Source organism: Ranitomeya imitator, chromosome 3, assembly GCF_032444005.1.
Source record: "Ranitomeya imitator isolate aRanImi1 chromosome 3, aRanImi1.pri, whole genome shotgun sequence".
In the NCBI taxonomy this organism is placed as follows: domain Eukaryota; kingdom Metazoa; phylum Chordata; class Amphibia; order Anura; family Dendrobatidae; genus Ranitomeya; species Ranitomeya imitator.
Window position 1 is genome coordinate 249,753,951 of NC_091284.1, and position 26,561 is coordinate 249,780,511.

Genomic DNA, 26,561 nt, shown 5'->3' on the forward strand with positions numbered 1-26,561 from the left:
CCCACCCACCAGTAAGCTGAATTCGGACTGTAAGATGGACCCCATTTGACACATTAATTTTTTTTCCCCTATTTTCCATCTGAAAATTTGGGGTACGTTTTATGGTCCAATGCATCTTAGTCTGAAAAATACGGTAACCTAGTTAGCAAGGCTGAAAAAAGACATTTGTCCATCAGTTCAGCCTATATTCCGTCAGAATAAATCCCCAGATCTACGTCCTTCTAAACTAGCAGAGGTCCCCAACTCCAGTCCTCAAGGCCCACCAACATGTCATGTTTTCAGGATTTCCTTAGTCTTGCCCAGGTAATAATTGCATCACCTGTGCAATGCAAAGGAAATCCTGAAAACATGACCTGTTGGTGGGCCTTGAGGACTGGAGTTGGGGACCTCTACAATTTTGGTTAAGCTCCACGAAGACATCCAGGCCTCTCTTCTCAACCTCTCAACCCCTCGACTGAGTTCGCCCTCTCCACCTCCTCAGGCAAGGAATTCCAGATTCTCACTGCCCTAACAGTAAAGAATCCTCTTCTATGTTAGTGGAAAAACTTTTCTTCTCCAGACACAGATAATGCCCCCTTGTAACCGTGACCTTCCTTGGTATAAAGAAATCCTCGGAGAGATATTTGTATTGTCCCCTTATATACTTATACATGGTTGTTAGATGGACCCTCAGTCGTCTTTTTTTTTTTTTCTAGACTAAATAATCCTAATTTTGCTAATCTCTCCGGGTATTGTAGTCCCCCCCCCCCCCATCCCCCTTATTAATTTTGTTGCCCTCCTTTGTACTTGCTCTGGTTCCATTATATCCTTCCTGAGCATCGGTGCCCAAAACTGTACTCAGTACTCCATGTGCGGTCTAACCAGGGATTTGTACAGAGGCAGTATAATGCTCTGATCATGTGTATCCAGACCTCTTTTAATGCACCCCATCATCCTGTTTGCCTTGGCAGCTGCTGCCTGGCACTGGCTGCTCTAGGTAAGTTCATCATTAACTAGGATCCCCAAGTCCTTCTCCATGTCAACCGCATCTGCCACCTTTCAGTCCCAAGTTTCCAACTTATCCAGATCCATCTGTAGCAGAATACTATCTTCTCTTGTATTAACTGCTTTACATAGTTTTGTATCATCTGCAAATATCAATATTTTACTGTATACACCTTCTGGCAGATCGTTAATAAATATGTTGAAGACAACAGGTCCCAACACGGACCCCTGTGGTACCCCACTGGTCACAGCGACCCAGTTAGAGAATATACCATTTATAACCACCCTCTGCTTTCTATCACTGAGCCAGTTACTTACCCATTTACACACATTTTCCCCCAGACCAAGCATTCTCATTTTGTGTACCAACCTCTTGTGTGGGATGGTATCAAAGGCTTTGGAAAAATCGAGATATACCACGTCCAATGACTCACCTTGGTCCAGTCTACAGCTTATCTCATCATAAAACTGATTAGATTGGTTTGACAGGAGCGATTCCTCATAAACCCATGCTGATATGGAGTTAAACAGTTATTCTCATTGAGATAATCCAGAGTAACATCTCTCCGAAACCCTTCATATATTTTACCAACAATAGAGGTTGAACTTAGTGGCCTATAGTTTCCAGGTTCATTTTAGAGCCCTTTAAGAATATTGGTATCACATTTGCTATGCACCAGTCTTGTGAAACAGACCCCGTCGCTATAGAGCCCCTAAATATAAGAAATAATGGCTTCTCTATTACATTACTTAGTTCTCTTAGTACTCGTGGGTGTATGCCATCCGGACCCGGAGATTTATCTATTTAAATCTTATTTAGCCGCTTTCGCACCTCTTCTTGGGTTACCGTATTTTTCGGACTACAAGACGCACTTTTTCCCCCCCAAAAAAGGGGGGGAAATTGGGGGTGCGTCTAATAGTCGCAATGCAGGCTTACCATGGCGGCAGAGGTGCGGGGATGAGGAGGCGCAGTAAGCGGGGTCCCTTTCTCCGGTGAGGTGATGCAGCAGCCCGGTAAGCAGCAGAGCCGGGTGAATCCTGTTGTTATCGGTGGGGGCGGCCATTTTCCTGAAGCCGCGCGTGCGCAGATGAAGCGCTCTGCCTCCCGGGGCTTCAGGAAAATGGCTGCCGCGATCTCCATCTGCGCACGCGCGGCCTCCCACGGCCATTTTCCTGAAGCCCCGGAAAGCAGAGCGCTTCATCTGCGCACGCGCGGCTTCAGGAAGATGGCCGCCCCCACCGATAACAACAGGATTCACCCGGCTCTGCTGCTTACCGGGCTGCTGCATCACCTCACCGGGGAAAGGGACCCTTCTCACAGCACCTCCTGAGCCCAGCACCTCTGCCGGTAATCACTGCTGCAACCCTCCCATGGACACCAGGCCGTGGCATCGCCCACCTAAGCAGGAAGGGACCTTGCTCAGGTGCACGTCACACCGCATCACCCCACCTCTGCCGACACCATGCCTCCTGTGACCCTGCTCTGCCACCGCCATCCCTCAGGTAAGATACTGTACATTCGGACAATAAGACGGACCCCCATCTTATAAAAAATCTTTTTTTCTGCAATTTTCACCCCAAATTTGGGGTGCGTGTTATGGTCCGGTGCGTCTTATAGTCTGAAAAATACGGTAGATTGGAGACCCTTAATATAAGGTTTTCTTTGTCTTTTGATATTTCACCTAGAGTTTTATTTTCCACCGTGAATACCGTGGAGAAGGTGTTTAATATATTAGCTTTTTCCTCATCATCTACAACCATTCTTTCCTCACAATTTTTTAAGGGGCCCACACTTTCATTTATGATTCTACTATTGATATAGTTGAAGAACAGTTTTGGGTTAGTTTTTGTTTTGTCCTTTCTAATAAGGACAGTGTGGTTCATATTATGCATTAAAAAGTTTACTACTATTAGTGTTTTGGTTTTGCTGTGTTATAGCACCATCTAGTGGTGGTTAAATTTATAACCTGTGTCTTGGTAATAATTAGAGTGTTGCATTGTGGGATTGTACTTTTAATGGAGAGACTCCATTACTTTCTGTGTACTTCCTGGGACACACGTGTTCATTGCTGTGCTGAACTATCTCACTTACTTGCCATCCTGGTTAAGTTTATCCGGTAAGATTGTTACCTCTGTTCTGCAAATGTAGTGTTGTACAGAATGTGGTTTACTGTATAGCAGCTAGTACTTAGGAAATCTATTATCAGTGACTTACTGTATGTAGTTATATACCAGATGCATCATACTGTATACTTTATTAGTTGTAGAGTATCAGCTGTGCTATTGTTTGGCCCAATACTTATCCATATCATTTGTATTCTTATAGTTTTACCGCGCTCATGTTCACCAATAAACAAGTTAGACTACAGAGAACAGTCTGCTTATTTGGGAGACAGAAGTGGTTCATGCCGTATGTCGGATCACACACCGTATCAACGTGTATGAAGACAGAACAGTTTTACTCTCCTTAGCAATGTGCTTCTCTGTTTCCTTTTTAGCAGCTTTAATTAGTTTTTAAGATAAAGTATTTTTCTCCCTATAGTTTTTTTAGAGCTTCAATGGTGCCATCCTGCTTAAGTAGTTTAAATGCTTTCCTTTTACTGTTAATTGCCCCTCTTACTTCTTTGTTTAGCCACAGTGGGCTTTTCCTATTTCTAGTCCTTTTATTCCCACAAGGTATAAACTGCTTACAGTGCCTATTTAGGATGTTCTTAACATTTTCCCATTTATTATCTGTATTCTTATTTCTGAGGACATTGTCCCAGTCAACCAGATTAAGGGCATCTCTAAGCTGGTCAAACTTTGCCTTCCTAAAGTTCAGTGTTTTTGTGACTCCCTGACAAGTCCCCCTAGCGAAAGATGAGTGAAACTGTACAGAAACCTGTTGCCTTTATGGGTTTCGCAGGCTTCTGTTTCCCAGTTATATCCAGGTAGTTAAAGTCCCCCATAACAAGGTCCTCATTATGGGTTGCAGCTTCATCTGTCTGCCTTAGTAGAAGACTTTCCATGATTTCTGTTATATTTGGTGGTTTGTAACAGACCCTAATGAGAATTTTGTTACTATTTTTCCCTCCATGTATTTCGACCCATTTGGACTCGACATCTTCATTCGCTTTGCTAATATCCTCCCTTGAAGGGAATCTGTCACCCCAAAAATCGTATATGAGCTGCAGCCACTGGCATCTGGGGCTTATCTACAGCATTCTGTAATGCTGTAGATAAGCCCCCGATGTAACCTGAAAGATGAGAAAAAGAGGTTATATTATACTCACCCAGGGGCGGTCCCGCTGCGGTCCAGTCAGATGGGCGTCGCGGTCCGGCGCCTCCCATCTTCTTACGATGACGTCCTCTTCTTGTCTTCCTACCGCGGCTCCGGCACAGGCGTACTTTGCCCTGTTGAGGGCAGAGCAAAGTACTGCAGTGCGCAGGCGCCGGGAAAGGTCAGAGAGGCCCTGCGCCTGTGTACTGCTGTACTTTGCTCTGCTTAGTGCAGAGGAGGTGTACTATGCTGGCCGAGCTGTCAGCAGTGTGCACGCCTTACTTCCTGCAATGCATTGCAATATAACTGTAATGTGTAATGCACAGCAGTGTGAAAGGTGTGGGTAACGGTGACTTCCTCACAGTGATCACAGCTTTACCACAACCCTGCCACCCAATCTGCGCTCCTCCCCCCCCCCCTTTCCCCCCCCAATAAAAATAAATAAATAAAAAATCAGGCATTTCCACATAAGTGACTGTGTATTGTGCTGAAGCTGTGCAGCACAAGGTTCTGTGTCCGTGTAAGAGCCGGCACAGTTTGAGAATCATAAGTGCTTTCTCGCACTCCGTGTGTTCCTTCCTGCTTGACTGTATTTGTAGATGGGTCATTCTTAACAGATGGTAGACAGCAACTCATAGCGGTAAAAATATATGTTTATTTATGAAAGTATATTACATTTTTGTAAGTGTATACATTGGCAATCTAATAAGCAAAGCTTGTTAAAATCAATGACCATTTATACTTCATACAAAAAGAAAAGTCTTTTGGGCCCTTGTATTCCAAATAGAACCAGTAAAATAATGTCCTTTTAATTTTGTTTTGTTTTTTTTTAATCCGTATTTGAGCAGATATGACTGAAAGGTCTCCCACACTCAGCTAAAACCTCCTTTTTAATTGTAACAAATCCATGTAATAATCTACAGCTTTTATTGTTCTTCTAATTACTCTGTTTATTACTATTGTTTTTTTCCATCCAGTGAGGACTATGGAAAGACATTTAGCGATGTAACTGCACTCATAAAAGATACATACATCCACACAGACTTTGGTATGGGTCTTGGTCCTGAAAACTCTGGAAGGGTGAGTGTTTGGATATTTAATCTTAATATTTAGTATTTTTTATGATGTGCTAAAAGGGTTGTAAAGTAATCCTCAATCGTCTTAAAAGGTCAATTCCGCTTTTTTGGCTTCTCCTCAGAAACCCAGTGTTCTCTCCCAAAAATCCGTTAGATCAACATTCCCTCCTTAAAAGGATTGTCCATATAGAATTTTTATTATGTATTAAATGAGAAATGGATGATGTTCAGTGTTCACAAATATACTTAACTTTAAAAGGGGTATCTTAGACTTTAAAAAAAAGAGACAACATATGTACCTAAGCACTAACAGGCAGATAATTGCAACTGTTGTCCCCCGCTCCTGCTGGGGATTCAGCTGCCTCTGCTGACGCAATGAAGCGGGACTTCTGATTGACAGCTGGCTCCCCCAGTTAAGGTACCCTCACATTAAGCGACGCTGCAGCGATCTAGACAACGATCCCGATCGCTGCAGCATCGCTGTGTGGTCGCTGGAGAGCTGTCACACAGACAGCTCTCCAGCGACCAACGATGCCGTTCCCCTGGTAACCAGGGTAAACATCGGGTTACTAAGCGCTGGGCTGCGCTTATTAACCCGATGTTTACCCTGGTTACCAGCGTAAACGGGAAAAAAAAACCAAACACTACATACTTACATTCCGGTGTCTGTCCTCCGGCGCTGTGCTTTCCTGCACTGTCAGCGCCGGCCAGCCGTAAAGCAGAGCGGTGACGTCACCGCTGTGCTTTACGGCTGGCCGGCGCTCACAGCCAGTGCAGGAAAGCACAGCGCCGGGGGACAGACACCGGAATGTAAGTATGTAGTGTTTGTTTTTTGTTTAGGTTTACGCTGGTAACCAGGGTAAACATCGGGTTACTAAGCGCGGCCCTGCGCTTAGTAACCCAATGTTTACCCTGGTTACCAGTGAAGACATCGTTGAATCGGCGTCACACACGCCGATTCTGCGATGTCTGCGGGAGGTCCAGCGACGAAATTAAAGTGCTGGACTTTCTGCTCCGACCAACGATGTCACAGCAGGATCCAGATCGCTGCTGCCTGTCAAACTCAACGATATCGCTAGCCAGGACGCTGCAACGTCACGGATCGCTAGCGATATCGTTCAGTGTGACGGTACCTTTAGACAGCGGGACTCCAGCTGTCAATGAGAATGACTTTAGAAATCCCGCCCCTGTCGACAGAGCGGACTTGAAAAGAAGCCTCTGTAGACGTGAAGTTAGCAGAGGCTTTTGAATCCTTGGCAGGAGCGGTCTCTGACCGCTCTGCGCCGGGGAAGAACTGCGACTGACACAACAGGCAGGTAAGTTGCAGTTACCTGCCTGTTAGTGTTTAGTTTTTTTGTAAAGTTCCTGAAAGACCCTTTAAGAAAGGTGTCCCTATCTCACGGTATTTGTGCCAGACCCATCACTTCCATTTCTGGTTTTATTTGAACACGAGAGCCCTTCTTGTATCGGTGCATGATCAGTGTGAATGGGGGGGCTGGCTGACTAGCTCATTTCAATAATTAAGTCAACCCGTTTCTTCAACAAAAGTGACAATTATTAATAATAATATTCATTTATATAGCACCATTATTTCCATGGTGCTGTACATGAGAAAGGGGTTATGTACAGAGTTATAGATATCATTTACAATAAACAAGTTTACAGTGACAGACTGGTACAGAGGGGAGAGGACCCTGTCCTTGCGGACTTACATTCTATGGGATACTGGGGAAGAGGCAGAAGGTAGGGGGTGAGGCGGCGGCTCTGGCGATGGCGAGGCGGCAGAATGGTTATTGCAGGCTGTAGGTTTTCTTGAAGAGATGGGTTTTCAGGTTCCGTCTGAAGGATCCGAGGGTGGTGGATAATCGGACGTGTTGAGGCGTGGAATTCCAGAGGATGGGGGATATTCGGGAGAAATCTTGGAGGCGGTTGTGTGAGGAATGAATAAGTGTGGAGGAGAGTAGGAGGTCTTGGGAGGATTGGCGATTACGTGAGGGAAGATATTGGGAGATTAGTTCAGAGATATAGTGAGGGGACAGGTTGTGGATGGCTTTGTAGATCAGTGTTAGTAGTTTGAACTGGATTCGTTGGGGAATTGGGAGCCAGTGGAGGGATTTGCAGAGGGGAGTAGCAAGGAGAAAGGTAGATTAGCCGGGCAGCAGAGTTGAGGACAGACTGGAGTGGTGCAAGAGAGTTAGCGGGGAGGCCACAGAGGAGGGTGTTGCAGTAGTCGAAGCGGGAGATGATGAGGGCATGCACAAGAGTTTTGGTAGATTGTGGGCTGAGGAAGGAACGGATTCTGGCAATATTTTTGAGTTGGAGGCGACAGGAGGTGGCAAGAGCTTGGACGTGCGGTTTGAAGGACAGGGCAGAGTCGACGCAGCGGATTTCAGGTGCAGGAGAGAGCGTGATGCCGTTTACCATAATAGATAGATCAGGTAGGGGGGATATGTGAGATGGGGGAAAGATGATGAGTTTGGTTTTGTCTACATTGAGTTTTAGGAAGCGAGAGGTGAAGGAGGATATGGCTGCCAGACACTTCGGGATTCTGGTCAGCAGATAGGTGACATCTGGGCCAGAGAGGTAGATCTGAGTGTCGTCCGCAAACAGGTGGTACTGGAAGCCATGGGACTTTGAGTTGTCCTAGGCCAAGGGTATAGATGGAAAAAAGTTATTTTACAATTAATCCTTATCAACATTGAACCTGCTGGTATGAAGCCAGGAGCTGAGCCCACTCCATACCCAGCAGATGCTGGCTGTGTTACACAGTATGCATCTGTCAGTAACCTCAGCAATCAGAGCCAAGCTTTCAGAACGTGACAGTGCTATAGTTAACCCTTAAATGCTGTTTTCAATCTTTAAGGGTGGCAAATAATTCATGAAGTTTGGGGAGCGCACCATTCCATACACCAAGTTCCCTCTGCGACGCAACTACGGGGTGCCGTTGAGTTGCTATGGAAGTTGGCGGCCTGCTGAAATCTCCCATGGCAGCTATGTGGGTACTTCTGTGAAGCTCTGCCACATGTTGAGCTTCAAACAAGATAATGATTGTAGTTACATGCTTACATGCTACAATACTGTGGCATTGCAGGATACAGTTGATCAAATGATCGCAGGTTAGAGTCCTTCCCAAGGTGGCAAAAAAAAAAAAACTTCTTTAAAAAATCTAAAAAACCCTAAATATGAATCTTTTATACCTCTAAAGATAAAATAATAAAGTATCCCTATTTGGTATCGATGCATCTATAACATTCCGATCTATCAACATATGAAATTAACTAACCTGTATGGTAAATGCCAAAAAGAGAAAAAAAAATCAAATCCCCTTTTATTTCATTTTTTTTTTTTTTTTCAACAAGCCCTCGCACACGTTTCAGAATATAGTGATACAAGTGCATTTAAAAATATTATTATTTTTTTTACATGAGATATATTTACAGTGCCTTTGAAAAAGTATTCTTATTTTTTCACATTACACCCACAAACTGAAATGTGTTTTATTTGGGATTTTATGTGATCTACCATTACAAAGTAACAAGCATTTGTGAAGTGTAAAACATAGGTTTTCTAATTATTTTAAAAATATCTGAAAATCGTGACATTCATGTGTATTCCCCCCCAGTCAATACTTTGTTGGACCATCTTTTGCCGCAATTACTGCTGCATGTCTTTTGGGGTCTGTCTCTACCTGTTTTGCACATCTAGAGGCTGTAATTTTTACCCATTCTTCTTTACAGACTAGCTCTAAGGGTACCGTCACACTATAACATTTCGATCGCTACGACGGTACGATTCGTGACGTTCCAGCGATATCGTTACGATATCGCTGTGTCTGACACGCAGCAGCGATCAGGGATCCTGCTGAGAATCGTACGTCGTAGCAGATCGTATGGAACTTTCTTTCATCGCTGGATCTCCCGCTGTCATCGCTAGATCGGTGTGTGTGACACCGATCTAGCGATCTAGCGATGCGATCCAGCGATGCGTTCGCTTGTAACCAGGGTAAACATCGGGTAACTAAGCGCAGGACCGCGCTTAGTTACCCGATGTTTACCCTGGTTACAAGCGTTAAACTAAAAAAAAAACAAACAGCACATACTTACATTCTGGTGTCCGTCAGGTCCCTTGCCGTCTCTGCTTCCCGCACTGTGACTGCCGGCCGTAAAGTGAAAGCAGAGCACAGCGGCTGTGCTTTCACTTTCACTTTACAGCCGGCAGTCACTGAGTGCGGGAAGCAGACTGCAAGGGACCTGACGGACACCAGAATGTAAGTATGTGCTGTTTGTTTTTTTTTAGTTTAACGCTTGTAACCAGGGTAAACATCGGGTAACTAAGCGCGGTCCTGCGCTTAGTTACCCGATGTTTACCCTGGTTACCCAGGGACCTCGGCATCGTTGGTCGCTGGAGAGCTGTCTGTGTGACAGCTCCCCAGCGACCACACTACGATTTACCTACGATCACGGCCAGGTCATATCGCTGGTCGTGATCGTAGGTAAATCGTATAGTGTGACGGTACCCTAACTCCTTGAGATTGGATGGAGGTGGCTGTGAACAGCAATTTGTATTCCGTATGGCCATGACAAGGACACTATTTGAAACGATCCCAAAATGTTTGCATTATAGTGATAATGTGCACGGTCATCCCCGAGATGACCCTAACTTTGATCATCTATAGAACATTCGGCCAGTCGTTGACCACTTCAGCAGAAAATTTGCTGAGGCGTACAACCCCTAAGGGACATCTGTATAGATCAAACCTGGGCAAGATGCGGCCCGCGGGCCGCATCCGGCCCACCTGATGATTTTAAGCGGCCCGCCAACTAGCTGTCACTTCTGACAGCCGCCCCCGGCACCGCTCAGCCAGCGGCCAGCCGCTTCTGAGGAGTACTGCTGGCGGCTGGAGTGAAGGCCAGGTTGATTAGTTGTTTATCGGTTGCGGCGGCCATCTTCCCGAGGCCACGCGTGCGCAGATGGAGTGTTCTGCTTCACGGGGCTTCAGGAAAATGGCCGCGGGAGGCCACACGTGCGCAGATATAGATCGCGGCGGCCATTTTCCTGAAGCCCTGTGAAGCAGAGCACTCCATCTGCGCACGTGCGGCCTCGGGAAGAAGGCCGCCGCCACCAATATTCAACCCGGCTCTGCTGCTCACATTGCATTCCGGGCTGCTGCGTCACCTCACCGGTGGAAGAGACCCTGGGCACACCATACCGCACCTCTGCCGTTGCCACACCACTGCTGCAACCCCCCACGGACACCAGGCCATGGCGTCACCCGCATAAGCAGGAAGGGACCAGGGTGGATTTGATTTAAATCTAACTGATTTAAATCACGATTTAAATCACTAGTCAGTAAGGCTTGATTTAAATCGGTGATCTGTTTGTGTGTACGATCTGAGGTTTATTACATTCTTTCCTTATAATGGCAGCAGGCCGTAAAAGACCCAGTTTGGGAATATTCATTCACTCATCTTCATCACCGCACTTCTCATGATGCCTCATTCGCTCCACCAGGCCTTGCATCTCTTTGTTGCATCGTTTGCATTTTGCACGCATGCCTGCCTTACCGATAGGCGAAGGAGCTTCATTAAAATATTCCCAAACTGGTGGTTGAGTATAAGGACAAGAGGGATGTCCTTATCTTGACCACCATACACCGTGACAACAGCTTCCATGTCACTGTTCGAGTACCATAACACAAGTCCCAAAGCCAAATTGTATTTTGGATAAGTACATGGTGGGTGTAGATCTATCAGATCAGGTCCTCAAACTATACAGTGCCATAAGATAAGGTAAACTATGGTACAAAAAATTAGCCGTGCATATTGTACAGATGCCACTCTGTAGGCAATATGGGGACCTTCTTCAGTTTCACGAGGTAGTCATCAAGGCCCTAATGTTTGGCACTCAAGAAGGTCGAGGTCCCAGTACTTTTGAAAATGATGGTGCCCATATTGTCCCAGGTCATCAGCGAATAAGGGAAGAACAGAAAAAAGGTGCACAGTATGCTCCAAGAGGTGAAAAGACAATTTACCATTGTGAAACCTGCTCTGAGAAACTTGGCCTCTGCATTTAAGGATTGCTTCAAAGCATATCACACATCCACAAATTCATAACATTTGTTCTAATCCTGTTGACACAACACTCTTTTTCTAATCTGATGTACTCCACACAACTAACAGAAAACATCTTGTTATAAATTCATGCACCAGTAAAATCAAAAGCATTATTATCATATAACTATGCCTCTTTTCCATACTGGGGTCACTTGTGGGGGATTTCCACTGTTTAGGCACATCAGGGGCTCTCCATACCCAACATGGCGCACACAGACCATTCCATCCAAGTCTGCGCTCAAAACAGTCACTCCTTTACTTCTGAGACCTGCTGTGGTCCCAAACAGTAGTTTTCCACCACATATGGGGTACCGGCTTATTTAGGGGAAATGGTACAACAATTTTTGGGGTTCCATTTTTTTTCCGGTTACCCTTTTGAAAATAGAAAAAAGAATTTGGGACTGAAAAACCTTTTTGTGGAGAGTGTTATGGTTTTTTTTTTTTTTTTCAAGGCTTAATGTTACACATTTCTGAGAAGCACCTAGAGGTTCAAGGTGCTCAACACACATCTAGTTAAATTCCCTTGGGGGGTCTAGTTTGCAAAATGGGGTCACATTTGGGGATTTCTATTATTTAGGCACATCAGGGGCTTTCCAAACGCGACATAGTATGATCAGACCATTCCATCAAAGTCTGCTATCCAAACCATCACTCCTTTCCTTCTGAGAACTGCCATGCACCCAACAGTGGTATTCCACCACATATTAGGTATCGGAATACTTTGGGAAACTGTACAACTATTTTTGTAGTTCATTTTCTCCTGTTACCTTGTGAAAATAAAAAAAAAAAATTGGGGGCTAAAAGATATATTTTTAATTTTCACTGCGCAACGTTCTAATTTTTTGTGAAGCACCTGGGGGGTTTCAAAGTCACCACACATCTAGATAAGTTACTAGAGGGGTCTAGTTTCCAAGATGGTGTCACTTGTGGGGGATTTCCCCTGTTTAGGCACATCAGGGGCTCTGCAAACGCCACATGGCGATTTCAGCCAATTTTGCATTAAAAAAGGCAGACGATGCTCCTTCCCTTCTGAGCCCTGCCGTGCAACCAAAGAGTGGTATTGCCCCACATATGTTGGACAACAAACTTTGGAATCCATTTTCTCCTGTTATCCTTGTGAAAATAAAAAAGAAACTAACATTTTTGTGGGAAAAAAAAAATTCTCCCTCTTATTTTTTCCTTTTACATTGCTTCAGTCCCTGTGAAGCACGTGAACGTTTAATAAACTTTTTAATGTGGTTTTGAGCACCTTGAGGGGTGCAGTTTGTAGAATGGTGTCATTTTTGGGTATTTTTTGTCATATGGACCCCTCAGACACTTCAAATGTGATGTGATTCCTAAAAAAAAAAAGTTAGAAGGGTTAAAAGTTGACCAGTAATTTCTCAATTCTAACAAAATAAAAAAAAAATGTTTCAAAAATTGTCCTGATGTAAAGTAGACATGCGGGAAATGTCATTTATTTACTATTGTGTGATATAACTCTCTGATTAAAGGGCTGGGAGCTGCCCTTCGAAATGTTTAGTTAGAATTTGTGTAAAAGTTCTCACTAAACAAGTTCAATGTGAATTTTTGAAATTGCAATTCATAGTTTAATTTTAATTATACTGGGTGGCAAGACAGACACACATAACATAGGCATCTTGTGACACTGAATCATCATTCTTATGTTTTCTGCATTGTCATCTTCCACCACACATCTCAGTATATATGAAGGAGTAATTGTAGGTGAAGGACACTTATCTATGATGCAGACAAATTTCTTTACACTATTTCTTTTTGGTTAGTTTGTAATTTCGCTCTTTTCCATCACTCAGATGCACAGATTCACCCCTTCTAATTTTTTTTCATGCTGTTTTTAGTGATGGGGTCTTCATCTTAAAGTGTGAGCATCACAGACCTTTAAGACTTGTCTTTATTTTTCAGCTTTTTTTTCTTTATTTTTAGGTGGTTCTGGTAGCAGATGTATCAGGAAAGAGCCGTGGTGGTCGTATTTTCAGATCCTCTGATTTTGCAAAGAGTTTTATCCAAACAGATTTGCCCTTCCATCCCTTGAAACCTGTATCTTACAATGCTGAAGATCCTAAATGCCTGTTGCTCATCAGCGATCAGGTTAGTATTTTACATTCTGACTTTTTTAGCAGCAGCGTGATGGGACTCTAGCAGGGGGCCAGGCAGCATTAAATCTCGAGTAGTGGGATATTAATGGGGTTCTTCCAAAATAAGTAAAATTCTGAAATATACATAATATCATTTTTTTTAAGCTAATTGCTGAATGAATTGGGCAATAAAAGCTAAATATATCAAGCCAAGTTATTGTAAAGCAGTTGTTCACTTTCAGAATATTTTTTTTTCCTGGCTGTAGTATGATAAAAACAAACACTGTGCTTTGCTCACCATCCTCGGATCCAGCGCTGAGTCTGTCGCTGCTCCCAGGGTCTGGTGTTGGTTGCAGTGTTGATGTTTGGCTGTCAGCCATGGTGCCAGCACAGCATCCAATATTGGACACTGGAGGCAGCAGCACCAGAGACTAAAGGTACCATCACACATAACGATTTCTTTAACGATATTGTTGCTTTTTGTGACGTAGCAACGATATCGTTAACTAAATCGTTATGCGTGACAGCGACCAACGATCAGGCCCCTGCTGGGTGATCATTGGTCGCTGCGAATGATCAGGACCTTTATTCGGTCGCTGATCACCCGCTGTCATCGCTGGATCGGCATGTGTGACGCCGATCCAGCGATGTGTTCACTGGTAACCAGGGTAAACATCGGGTTACTAAGCGCAGGACCGAGCTTAGTAACCCGATGTTTACCCTGGTTACCATTGTGAATGTAAAAAAAACAAAAAAAAACACTACATACTTACATTCTGGTGTCTGTTGCTTCCCCCGGCGTCAGCTTCCCTGCACTGTGTCAGCGCCGGCCGGCCGTAAAGCAGAGCACAGCAGTGACGTCACCGCTCTGCTTTACGGCCGACGCTTACACAGTACGGGAAGCTGACGCCGGGGGACGCGACAGACACCGGAATGTAAGTATGTAGTTTTTTTTTTTTTTTTTACATTTACAATAGTAACCAGGGTAAACATCGGGTTACTAAGCGCGGCCCTGCGCTTAGTAACCCGATGTTTACCCTGGTTACCCGGGGACTTCGGCATCGTTGGTCACTGGAGAGCTGTCTGTGACAGCTCTCCAGCGACCACACAAGGACTTTCCAACGATCATGGCCAGGTCGTATCGCTGGTCGTGATCGTTGGTAAATCGTTTAGTGTAACGGTACCTTTAGTCTTAGAATCCGGAGCGGTGTGTGTGTTTTTGGTGTTGTGGTGTCTTTTTTTTGTTTGTTTTTTTGGGGGGCGGAGGGGGGCAGAGTTTGTGTTATGGAAATTTGTACTGCTGTTTTTGAATGTTGCTGCAGAAACTCCACTATAAATTTGGCTAAATGCTACGTGTGAAACCAACCTAAGGGTACGTGCACATTGTGTTTTTGAGTTTAGTTATGGCTTATATCATATGATGCTAGCTAGCAGTGTAAGGATGATTTATGGGACTTTTCATTTAAGGCTTTGTTCTCACAGAGTTCATTGCATAAGTGTCAGATAAGTTGAATCCATCATTTTATGCAATAGATCCCTTTGAGCAATAGGTCTGTAGGGTTGCTATTTTTCTTGGTAACTTGACTAAGACTTTAGTCTTGAGTAACAACAGTAATAAGATATAACTTTTCTTCTTACTCTTTGCAGCATGATTTGTGGATTTCTAAAGACTTTGGAGAAACTTGGACGTCAATCCATAAATTTGTGTGTTCTGCCAAATGGTACGGGATGCTAAAACCAAAAGAAGCAATTTTGACAATTTTAGTAAATTGACGATTTCTTGTGGGATTGTAGGTCATTGAAACCACTGTTATTTTGTTTTAGGGGACCCAGGGACATGATTTTTCTTACGACCACCACGGCAAATGAATCATGTTGTAAGTATGGTGTGGGGAGAGTTTGTTGTGAATTTCCTCCCTCCCGTACACTTCTCCATTGTTCATGTAACCATGTCTGTCTAATTTTAAAGCGGACTGGTCTGGATTGGCTTCCTCATTGACTATGAAAAGGACATCTGATTTCGGAAAAACATTCAAGGTGTTGAAGGAGCATGTCCACTCCTTTGGTTCGTGGGGTTGTTTTCTACTTGCCTCCGTAATGGAAGAAGTAAGAATGTTAATATTATTAAAAGTTAAATAATCTACAGATTCTGATGTTTATTTAAATGTATACATACAGTCATGGCTGAAAGTGTTGGCACCCTTGAAATTGTTCCAGGAAATTAAGTATTTCTCCCAGAAAATGATTGCAGTTATTGGAACAATACAAAAAAACAAAAAAAGAAAAAATAAAGTTGGACATTTTTTCATGTAAAACCCCCAAAATGGACTGGACAAAATTGTTGACACCTTTCCAAAATTGTGGGTAAATAACTCTGTTTCAAGCATGTGATGCTCATTCAAACTCACCTGTGTCAAGTAACAGGTGTGGGCAACATAAAAATCACACCTGAAACCAGATAAAAAGGGGAGAAGTTGACTTAATCTTTACATTGTGTGTTACACTAAGCATGGAGAACAGAAAGGGGAGAAGAGAACTGTCTGAGGACCCAAGAACTAAAAGTGTTGAACAATGTCAACAATCTCAAGGTTACAAGTCCATCTCCAAAGATCTTGATGTTCCTTGTCCATAATCAAGTTAACAACCCAAGGCACTGTAGCTAATCTCCATGGACGTGGACTGCAGAGAAAAATTGATGAAAGGTTTCAACCCAGGATAGTCCTGATGGTGGATAAGCACCCCCAATCAACTTACAAAGAAATTCAAGCTGACCTGCAGGCCTAGGATGCATCCGTGTCAGCCCAAACTCTCTTTCAATATTTGATTAAATTAAACTCTATGGCAGGAGACCCATCAGGACCCCACTACTGGCACAGAGACATAAAGCTAGACTGCAGGTTTCCAAAACTTACATGAGTAACCAAAGTCCTTCTGGGAAAATGTCTTGTGGACAGATGAGAACAAGATACCTTTTTGTTAAAGCACATCATTGTACGGTTTACCGAAAACGGAAGGAGAAAAGAAAACTGTATCTACTGTCAAATATGTTGGAGACTAAAAGCTGTTTTGGGGTTGTGTTGCTGCCTCTGGCATTGGGTTCCTTGACTGTGTGCAAGGCATCGTGAAACCTGAAGATTACCAAAGGTTTTGGGTCGCAATGTAGTCCCCACTTTCTGAAATCTGAGTTTGTGTCATAGGTCAAGGGTTTTCCATTAGGCCAATGACCCCAAACATACTTTAAGAAGCACCCATAAATGGATGGAAACAAAGAGCTAGAGAGTACTGAAGTGGTCACCAATCAGTCTGGATCTAAATCCCACTGAATACCTGTGGAGAGATCTTCAAATTGCTGTTGGGAGAAGGCACCCTTGAAATATGAGAGACTTTGCAAAAGGAAAGTTGGATTTCATTATCTGGAACAATTTCAAGGGTGCTAACACTTTCAGCATTGGCTGTTTGTGCTCTCTCCCTCCCTCTCTCTCTCTCTCTCTCTCTCTCTCTTCTATGGGATTGAGGTCAGGGCTTTGTGATGGCTGCTACATTACCTTCACCTTGTTCTTTAAAGGGTTATTGTCAAGTTGTGTCTTGAGCAGCACACAGCATTCCTATCTCTTCGCATCCTTGTTGCTGGGGGAAGAGCACTCCTCTTTGAGTGACAGTTCTGGTTCGAATCAGTAGCTTTGTCTCTCTGCTGAGCTCATGCTAATGTGACACATTAATGGTGTGCCAGTGCGTGTTGTGAAGCCTACACTGTTATAATGGTATTTGCATTTAAAGATAACCATGTCTTTTGAAGGAGCAATGAATAAGGGAACTGCTGTGGAAAATGCAATGGTGGGGTTTGAGGATTGTGATTTTTTTCAGGACTGATGATAGCAGCTCGATCAGGACCTGACAGGCAAGAGGAGTTAAGCAGCCAACTGCTGTATAGAAATCAATGGGCTGGAGAAAAATGACTGGGATTTCTTGAGTTAACTCAGAATGGATTGTGACTATTGCGCATAGTTGGCCAGACTCTTGCGACCGATGTCATTGGCAAAAACAAGTTGTACACTATGATATAAAAGCTCTCATTGCAGATAGAAAAACGCAAGTCAATTGCAAATTTGCTTAGTTTCATGCTGTCTTACTAACTATACCAATGTCATAACAAGAAATTATCCCTTTAAGCTATTTTGCCAAAAGTTCCAAACTATGCTTGCAATTATTGTACATTTGCTCCCAAACTTTATCTTCCTAGCTGATTCTTTTGTTCTTTCAATATCGCCTCATAATTTTTCCTCCGTTTTTTTATAAATGTAATAAATTTTTGACATGCACCAGTCTTTATTTTAAATCGATACTGGATGTAATGGCTGTAAAAGTATCTTACACAAGGTTGTTTGCTGCTGTTACTGGATTGATGTCTTGGCTGATTTTGTTTTGACTTTTCAAAGCAAAGGCGCAAAAAGGCCTTGAAGGCAAACCTTAAAGTGCATACACCTCCCAATTGAAGAGCAAACTCTTTTGAAGCAGTTGCATTTTTTTTTCTAGAATGTAACAAGCCATTTAAAGGGAGGGGCACATTAGTGTCTGTAAACATCTGTCCAATAGAAATTTTGATATAGTGAATTATAAATTAATATATTATTAAAGTCCCCTCTTTTTTTCCACTTATATTTACGCATTTGGGTCTAAAAATAATTTGAGAGGTTTTTTTAATTAAAAATTTTGCACCACTTTGCTTTTAGAGGCTCTTTGTTTTTCTGCACATTCAAATTTTGATGATGGCATATGGTCACAAATCGGCGGCGAGGCGCTCTGAAAAAGACAGATAAGCGTTAGAAACTCTGAGGTCCAACAGCAGTTAACCCATTCTACACCGGGCAATAGACAGTGCAACACAGAGGCTATAAAAAGCAAACTGCAAACATTTTAATGAAGCCGCTTTGCATAAATGCATTTTTTGCTAAAAATAACTTATTAAAAAATTGGCCTCCTAAGCAGACAACCCCTATAAATATTTGCAGAAAAAATTGCTTGTCATGTACAAAGTAGACTTGTGAAACTACTTGTTTGCTGTCCTGTAATCTGTGTAGCTGAGAAATGAGTTTTAATGCCTTCACCCTAAGTGTATGTAGACTTACCAGTTGAATGTATATGATTTGTGCTATTACAGGACAGATTGAAGAGAAGGATCCATGTATCTCAGAACCAAGGGGACACGTGGAATATGGCTCAGCTCCCGGCTGTAACTCATGAGCAGTTTTACTCTGTACTGGCAGCCAGCGATGACCTGGTGTTTATTCATGTAGATGATGAAGGGGGTAAGGTATAAAGGCTTGGCAAAGTAAAGTGGTGTACAAGGATAAGAATCCATGTGCAGTAAATTCTTATTTATTTTTGGCTAAAATATGTGCCATACAGTTTGAATACATGCAGCTATGGTGGGTGGGCAAGCACTATGGCTGGCAGAATAATGGGATATCATGACTTTCATATTGTAGCTGGCAGTATGGGTATAATGGGCCAAAAACATGGCACAAAAGAAAGGCCTTACAAATATGCGTCATATTATTTTTCTGATTAACAAGGAATTCAGTGATGTGGTGTTGTTTTATTATGCAACCTGATGTAACGTTACCTATATGATGGGGGGGGGGGTTACTTTTCCAGGACGTCCCTCCTGACAGCACCACCAGGAGGTTGTCCTTCATATCCTTGATAGGAATAGGAGCACAGAAGAAGTTAAATAGCCCCTCCCCACCTCCACCCTTAAGTGTTTTTTCTGTCCCTATTAGTGACAGACGCAGGAGAGTGTTCTCCAGATGATACGGAGTTACCTGATGCTGGATGTCAGGTTCGGTCGAGCAGGTGCTCCCGTGTGCGGCCATATCCTCCTGGAGGGGGCTCTGGGTCGGGGGAGTCCCGGTGGAGGGACTCCATCTTATCACAGGAAACCAATGGAGTTCTCACACGATATGGGTCGAGCTATGGGCTCCCGTCAGCTGCCTCATCCAGTCACAAGGGCTCTGGGCAGCGGCTGCTGCGGCGGTGTCTGACTGCCGATTCCCCAGTCCCTGCTGTCTCCGCATGAGTCTGGCGCCGGCGGCAGCTCCCTGAACTTCCGGCGCTTCGCGTCATCGGGAGCTCGCCGGTTACTACTTCCGGGGGGCGTGGCCAAATTCCATAGCTGCTGGCGGTTTCTGGGGGTCCGGGGCACGTCGGCGGAGCAGGGAGAAGGATCTGGGGCATGATGGCGCCGGAGGCAAATGGGCCCAGCCTGGTCAGCATGCGTTCCAGATGACGCATGCGCGGTACAGCTGGGGACCTGCAAACACCGAAGATTGGCAGCAGCTGAGCTCGGAAGGAGGACTAATCAGATGTTTTGAAGTTGGGTAAGACTGACTATTTAATGACTGACAGTTGACAGCACATCTGACTTGGTAAGATGGAAGGTGCTAGCCGTCCAGACATCCAGTCCCTAGAGCTGCCCACGGACCATGTGAGTAGCAGGACTTTAGTTCCGATAGCTACAGGGCCTTCTTTTTACATTATATTTTAGGACAAGGACATCCCTAAACGGTCTGCTACAACTACTAGGAAGAAGGCTAACAGATGTCCGTTATGTACCGCTAAACTCCCAGTTATAACAAGAAGCTATGCGAAGTGTGCATCGCTAAACTACTCAAAGACGAACAGGCTTCGTTATTGTAACGGGGTCTGCCGTGCTGGAGTACCTCTTTCAGTACCACCCCGTGTTTCAGGAGGTCCACTCTTCTTTGGCTGGAGTCGGAATGAAGGACGCTGGCTGGAATTCCTTGATTACATGGGCGCATATAAAAGATCACTGCGTCTCCACATATTTCCAGTATGACAACACTTTCTCACAGGACACAGAATATATATCACACAGATACAGAGGGCGGGCCAATTGAAAAGCGGCAGGTCAGACATACATTACCATTGCCACAGGTGGCTGGAGCCTGCCGTTATTTACTGTGGGAATTACAAAGGTGGGGAAGGTCAAAAAGGGAATATCTTGTCCTCTCTGCCCAGGGGCGCAGCCTGTGGGCTGATGCATTAGGGACATGCATCTCACCTGGAACCTATTATACATACATATAACTGCTCAACATATTCTTGGTGCGGTGGGGTTCCGTAACAGTTATTAACTAACCTAAAGACCATGATTAGGGATGAAATCCAGGCTACTGTTTCTATGTTGGTGCCACCCCAATCCCTTCATCCTAAAAGGCCCAGTTGGGATGTGGACCTGAGCTCGGAAGAGGGAGAGGTTTCAGGTTATTCCGACCCGGACTCGGGTCAAGGTGACAATTCCTTGGTAGTATTCCCGGAGGAAAGCAAAAGATACCTTTTCTCGTCTAAAAACACGGACATGCTCCTAAAAGCAGTTAGGAGTACCACGAAAGTTGAGGAATTCACTGAACCACTATCAGTTCAGGACGAGATGTCCGGCGGTCTGAAAATGCGCAGAAACAAAGTATTTCCAGTTAACAATCATATAACTGAAATGATACTGGAAGAATGGGAAGATGTGGGGAAAAAGCTAGTAGTCCCGAGGGACTTCAAGTACCGTCTTCCCTTCGATCTGGAAGAGACTAAGGTCTGGGAGTCTGTACCGAAAATTTACATTCCGGTAGCTAAACTCTCAAGGAAAACATCCATTCCTTTCGAAGACTCATCTGGTTTAAAAGACCCGATGGATAAGAGGTCGGAAGATCTTCTTAAAAAAGCCTGCGAGTCATCGGCTGCCATTATGAAAACAAACATAGCGGCTACCTCTGTAGCAAGATCCATGAGTCTCTGGGTAGACGAGCTGGAAGGTCAAATTAAAGATAGGACTCCCAGGGAAGAAATTCTGAAATCACTGACAATACTAAGAATGGCGACTGATTTCATGGCAGATGCCTCAGCAGAGTCGGTGCGTTTTGCAGCTAGAAATAATGCGCTGTCAAATGCGGCAAGACGAGCCTTGTAGCTAAGATCTTGGACGGGAGATACTCAGTCAAAAAACAAACTTTGCTCGAGTCTGCTCTCATGTATTTGGTCCCGTCATAGATGAGCTGCTTTAGAAATCATCTGATAAAAAGAAGGGCTTTCCCGAAGAGAAGCCAAAGATGCCATTCTTTCGGAAAACTCGCTCCCACCCTAGAAAGGACTATAAGGGGACAGGGAAGTCCGGCAGATGGAGCTACCCTAAAGGCAGCAGGGGTAGAGGTTCCTTTCAAGACCAATCGTCGGGACCCAGCAGACAATGACGCCAACAATATAGGAGGGAGGCTGCAGTACTTCTAGGGGGCTGGCAGGATATCACTCAAAATCAGTGGCTTCTACAGACGGTCGCTCACGGGTACAGGATAGCGTTCACTCAACTACCCCCCCAAAAAGTACTGCCTAACACGTACAGAGTCGCCAGCAGTCCATCAAAGACTGTTAACAGATGTAACGGGGTCTACCAAGCTGGGGTACCTCTTTCAGTACCACCCTGTGTTTCAGGAAGTCCACTCTGCTTTTAATGTAGATTCTGAATGAAGGACGCTGGCAGGAATTTCTTGATTACATGAGAGCATATAAAAGCTGACTGCTTCTCCACGTATTTCCAGTCTAAGAACAACCATTATTTACAGCACACAGAATATATAACACAGATACACAGGGCAGGCCAATAGGAACACAGCAGGCCAGACCTACATTACAATAGCCGCAGGGGGCCAGAGCCTGCAAATATTTACTGTGGGAATTACAAAGGTGGGGGGAGGTCAGAAAGAGAATATCTTGTCCAGGGGCGCAGCCTGTGGACTGATGCATTTCACATGGAAACTATTATAAATACATATACTGCATAACATTCTTGGTGCTGGGGGGTTCTGTAACAGATATTCAGGAGCTTTCAGAACTACAGGTCGTAGTTCCGGTACCCCATCACCAGTGGTTTCATGGACATTACACCAGTCTGTTCTCCATAATAAAAAATGAGTGTACCGTACAATAATAGACTTAAGACCCTTAAATCAGTGGGTAGCTTATAAACGCTTCAAGATGGAGTCTCTCCGATCAATTATACCTTTCATAAAAAAGAACTCAGTGATGTGCACGATAGATCTAAAACATGTGTATTACCATGTACCCATCCATGCCTCACACCAGAAATTCTTAAGATTTGCAATAAAAGACCACAAGGAAATTCATCATTTCCAGTTCCAGCGCCTACCATTCGGTCTTGCTTCGGTTCCACGGATATGCACAAAACTCATGACAGAAGTCATGGTTCACTTAAGAGAAAAGAACGTTCTCATCGTCCCATACCTAGACGATCTGTTGTTGATAGCAGACTCGCCATATCAGATGGAAGAATCTTTAACATTGACCACATCCCTCCTGAAGAGACTGGGGTGGATAATACATATAAAAAAATCAAGTCTCATTCCAGAAAGGGAGAATATATTCCTGGGAGTACTGCTAGACTCCGAACAGGAATACTCTTTCCTACCAGATCAAAAACAACGAACAATCAAGCAAGAATTTCAGGCGCTAATAAAACGCAGACACATATCCATCAGGAAAGCCATGAGGATTCTAGGTTTAATGACCTCATGTATTCACAGCATACAGTGAGCTAGTTTCAAGAACCCTTCAACGGGAGGTCCTTTCAGTAAGGGACGGCAAGAAAGATTTGTTGGACAACAAGATGTTTTTATCCAGAGAGGTAAAACAATCCCTATCATGGTGGGTCAACATAGAGAACCTCAAAAAAGGGAGACCCTGGAGAGTGTCTCCATGCATAAATGTAACTACAGATGCAAGCTTAAGCGGCTGGGGAGCTCACATAGGACGTTAACTTCAGGGAACATGGCCCCCATCTGTACGCAACAGTTCCTCCAATTACATGGAACTCAGAGCAGTTTGGGAAGCACTGAAAAGATGTCGAGAGGAGGTGCAAGGGCGTCATCTCAGAATCTTCTCAGACAACTCGACCACGGTATCTTTCCTTCTTCATCAAGGAGGTCCGAGGCACCGTCACCTGCAGGGATTAGCCGAGTCAATATACTCTTGGGCAGAACGCTCTGTGAAGTCCATCACAGCGGTACATCTAAAAGGTTCAAAGAACCAGATAGCAGACTTTCTCAGCAGGGAAAGGGTGCAACCCTCGGAATGGTCTCTAAACGAAAAAGTCTTTGTTCAGCTAACCCAGCGATGGGCACTCCACAGATAGACTTATTCGCCTCAAGACGAAATACAAAGACAAGAGTTTTTTTCATTAAATCCAAGAGACAATCCATCCGGGGTGGATGCCTTAGCACAAAACTGGAACATGGAACTTGCTTATGCATTCCCACCACTCGCCCTAATACCGAGAATTTTGAGAAAAATACAGGAAACTCCTACAACAGTAATCTTAATAGTGCCATATTGGCCCAAGAGGAGCTGGTTTCTCCTTTTGAAGTGGATGGCGTTGGAAGATCCAGTTCTGCTACCATCAAGGTGGGGCCTTCTGATGCAGGGATCACTGGTCCATCAAAACCTAGAGATGCTATAACTTTCAGCGTGGATTTTAAAAAGGAGACCTTTTGATCTCAGGATCTATCGGATTCAGTCATCTCAACCATACAAAAAGGCAGAAAGCCAGTGACATCGGCTATATATATAAAAATCTGGAAAAATTTTTGCACATACAGCAAAACTTCAATATCCATCTTTCAAGGACCAAATATTCCTCAGATTTTACATTTCCTTCAAGCAGGCTTCGACACGGGTTTAAGACCTAGTACTTTAAAAGTACAAATTTCAGCTTTGGGCGCCTTTTATGACACTCCACTAGTTGACCATCCCTGGGTAGTAAGGTTCATTAAAACTACGCAAAGCATTAGGCCAACAGTACATAGCTCATTACCCCCCTGGAATCTGTTTGGTACTAAACGAATTACGGAAAGCTCCATAAGAACCTCTAGATCAAGCAGACCTAAAGTCTTTAATGTTCAAAACTGTCTTTCTGGTTGCAATAACGTCAGCAAGGTGAATAGGTGAGATCCAAGCTCTGTCCATAATGGACCCATAATTAAAAATCCAGGAAGATTGTATTATCTTGAAATTGGATCCTACGTTTCTCCCCAAAGTAGTGACTCACTAACACAGAAATCAAGAAATTATATTAGCTACGTTCTGCCAGAGCTACAACCACGACAAAGAACGTTCTCTCTATTCTTTGGATGTCAAAAGGACAGTTCTACAATATTTAAAACTTAAGGTACCGTCACATTTAGCGACGCTGCAGCGATCTAGACAACGATGCCGATCGCTGCAGCGTCGCTGTTTGGTCGCTGGAGAGCTGTCACACACAGCTCTCCAGCGACCAATGATCCCGAAGTCCCCAGGTAACCAGGGTAAACATCGGGTTACTAAGCGCAGGGCCACGCTTAGTAACCCGATGTTTACCTTGGTTACCAGTGTAAATGTAAAAAAAACAAACACTACATACTTACATTCCGGTGTCTGGTCACGTCCCTCGCCTTCAGCTTCCCGCACTGACTGAGCGCCGGCCGTAAAGCACAGCGGTGACGTCACCGCTGTGCTGTGCTTTACGGCCGGCCGGCGCTCAGTCAGTCACCATCCTGGTGTGGTACTGTGGAAAATCACTGACGGGTGGAGGTGGGGAGGGGCTATTTAACCTCTTCTGTGTTCCTGTCCCGATCAAGAATATGAAGGACAACCTCCTGGTGGTGCTGTGATGATGGACTCCTAGAAACACTATTACCAATAGGACTAATTCCTACTTTTTCCTCGTACGCACGTGATTATAGGTGTGTTCTATGGCCCAGCCAATCAATCATCTCTAATCGTATATGTACAGTATGTAGATAAAATGTTTTGAAAAAACATAATCTGTGATGAGCCTAGTTTTCTCCCTGCTCCATGTGTACATTGGGAGAGACCGGTCAATCAAGTAGAGCAGTATAGGGAGAAGCCGGCCAGGGTCGTCATCAGACTAGTCGGGTCTCTCCCAATAGTTCCCGCGCGGCCGGAAATGCGCGCATCGCCGACCCCCGTCACATGATCGGGGGTCAGTGATGCGTCGACATAGTTACCAGAAGTCTCCCTGAGACCGCTTTGGTTACTGATAGGGTTGAGCGAAACGGGTCGAACATTTTCAAAAGTCGCCGACTTTTGGCGAAGTCGAGTTTCATGAAACCCGATCCGACCCCTGTGCGGGGTCGGCCATGCGGTACGCGACTTTCGCGCCAAAGTCGCGTTTCAATGACGCGAAAAGCGCCATTTCTCAGCCAATGAAGGTAAACGCAGAGTGTGGGCAGCGTGATGACATAGGTCCTGGTCCCCACCATCTTAGAGAAGGGCATTGCAGTGATTGGCTTGCTGTCTGCGGCGTCACAGGGGCTATAAAGGGGCGTTCCCGCCGACCGCCATCTTACTGCTGCTGATCTGAGCTTAGGGAGAGGTTGCTGCCGCTTCGTCAGAAGCAGGGATAGCATTAGGCAGGGTACATTAACCACCAAACCGCTTGTGCTGTAGCGATTTGCACTGTCCAACACCACCTTCGGTGTGCAGGGATAGTGGAAGCTACATTTTTTTTTTTTTTTCTCAGCGCTGTAGCTCATTGGGCTGCCCTAGAAGGCTCCCTGATAGCTGCATTGCTGTGTGTACGCCGCTGTGCAAACCAACTGCTTTTTTCAAAGCACAAATCCTCTTGTTCCTTCCTTCCTGCACAGCTATCTTGTTTGTTTGTCCACACTTTTTATTTAATTTGTGCATCAGTCCACTCCTTATTGCTGCCTGCCATACCTGGCTGAGATTACTGCAGGGAGATAGTAATTGAAGGACAGTTCCTTTTTTTTTTTTTTTTGTGGGAGATTAAGATTGGCATTTCTGCTAGAGTGCCATCCCTGTCTGTGCCATCTCTCACTCAGTGGGCCATAGAAAGCCTATTTATTTTTTTTGCTTGATTCGGGTTCTAAAATCTACCTGAAAAAATCACTACATCAATCAGTGGGAGAAAAATATTGGCCTCAGGGCTTGT

General features: G+C 44.4%; 1 protein-coding gene across 1 annotated transcript in view; it reads left to right on the plus strand.

Annotated features, from left to right (window-relative positions):
• The window catches only part of SORT1 (sortilin 1), an 88,263-nt gene that overhangs the window by 28,325 nt on the left and 33,377 nt on the right, over positions 1 to 26,561 (plus strand). The window contains exons 4-9 of the mRNA XM_069756349.1: positions 5,221 to 5,323; positions 13,377 to 13,541; positions 15,176 to 15,249; positions 15,353 to 15,405; positions 15,498 to 15,634; positions 18,687 to 18,834. Of these exons, the coding sequence (XP_069612450.1) occupies positions 5,221 to 5,323; positions 13,377 to 13,541; positions 15,176 to 15,249; positions 15,353 to 15,405; positions 15,498 to 15,634; positions 18,687 to 18,834 (680 nt within the window). The remainder of the gene's footprint in view (positions 1 to 5,220; positions 5,324 to 13,376; positions 13,542 to 15,175; positions 15,250 to 15,352; positions 15,406 to 15,497; positions 15,635 to 18,686; positions 18,835 to 26,561) is intronic.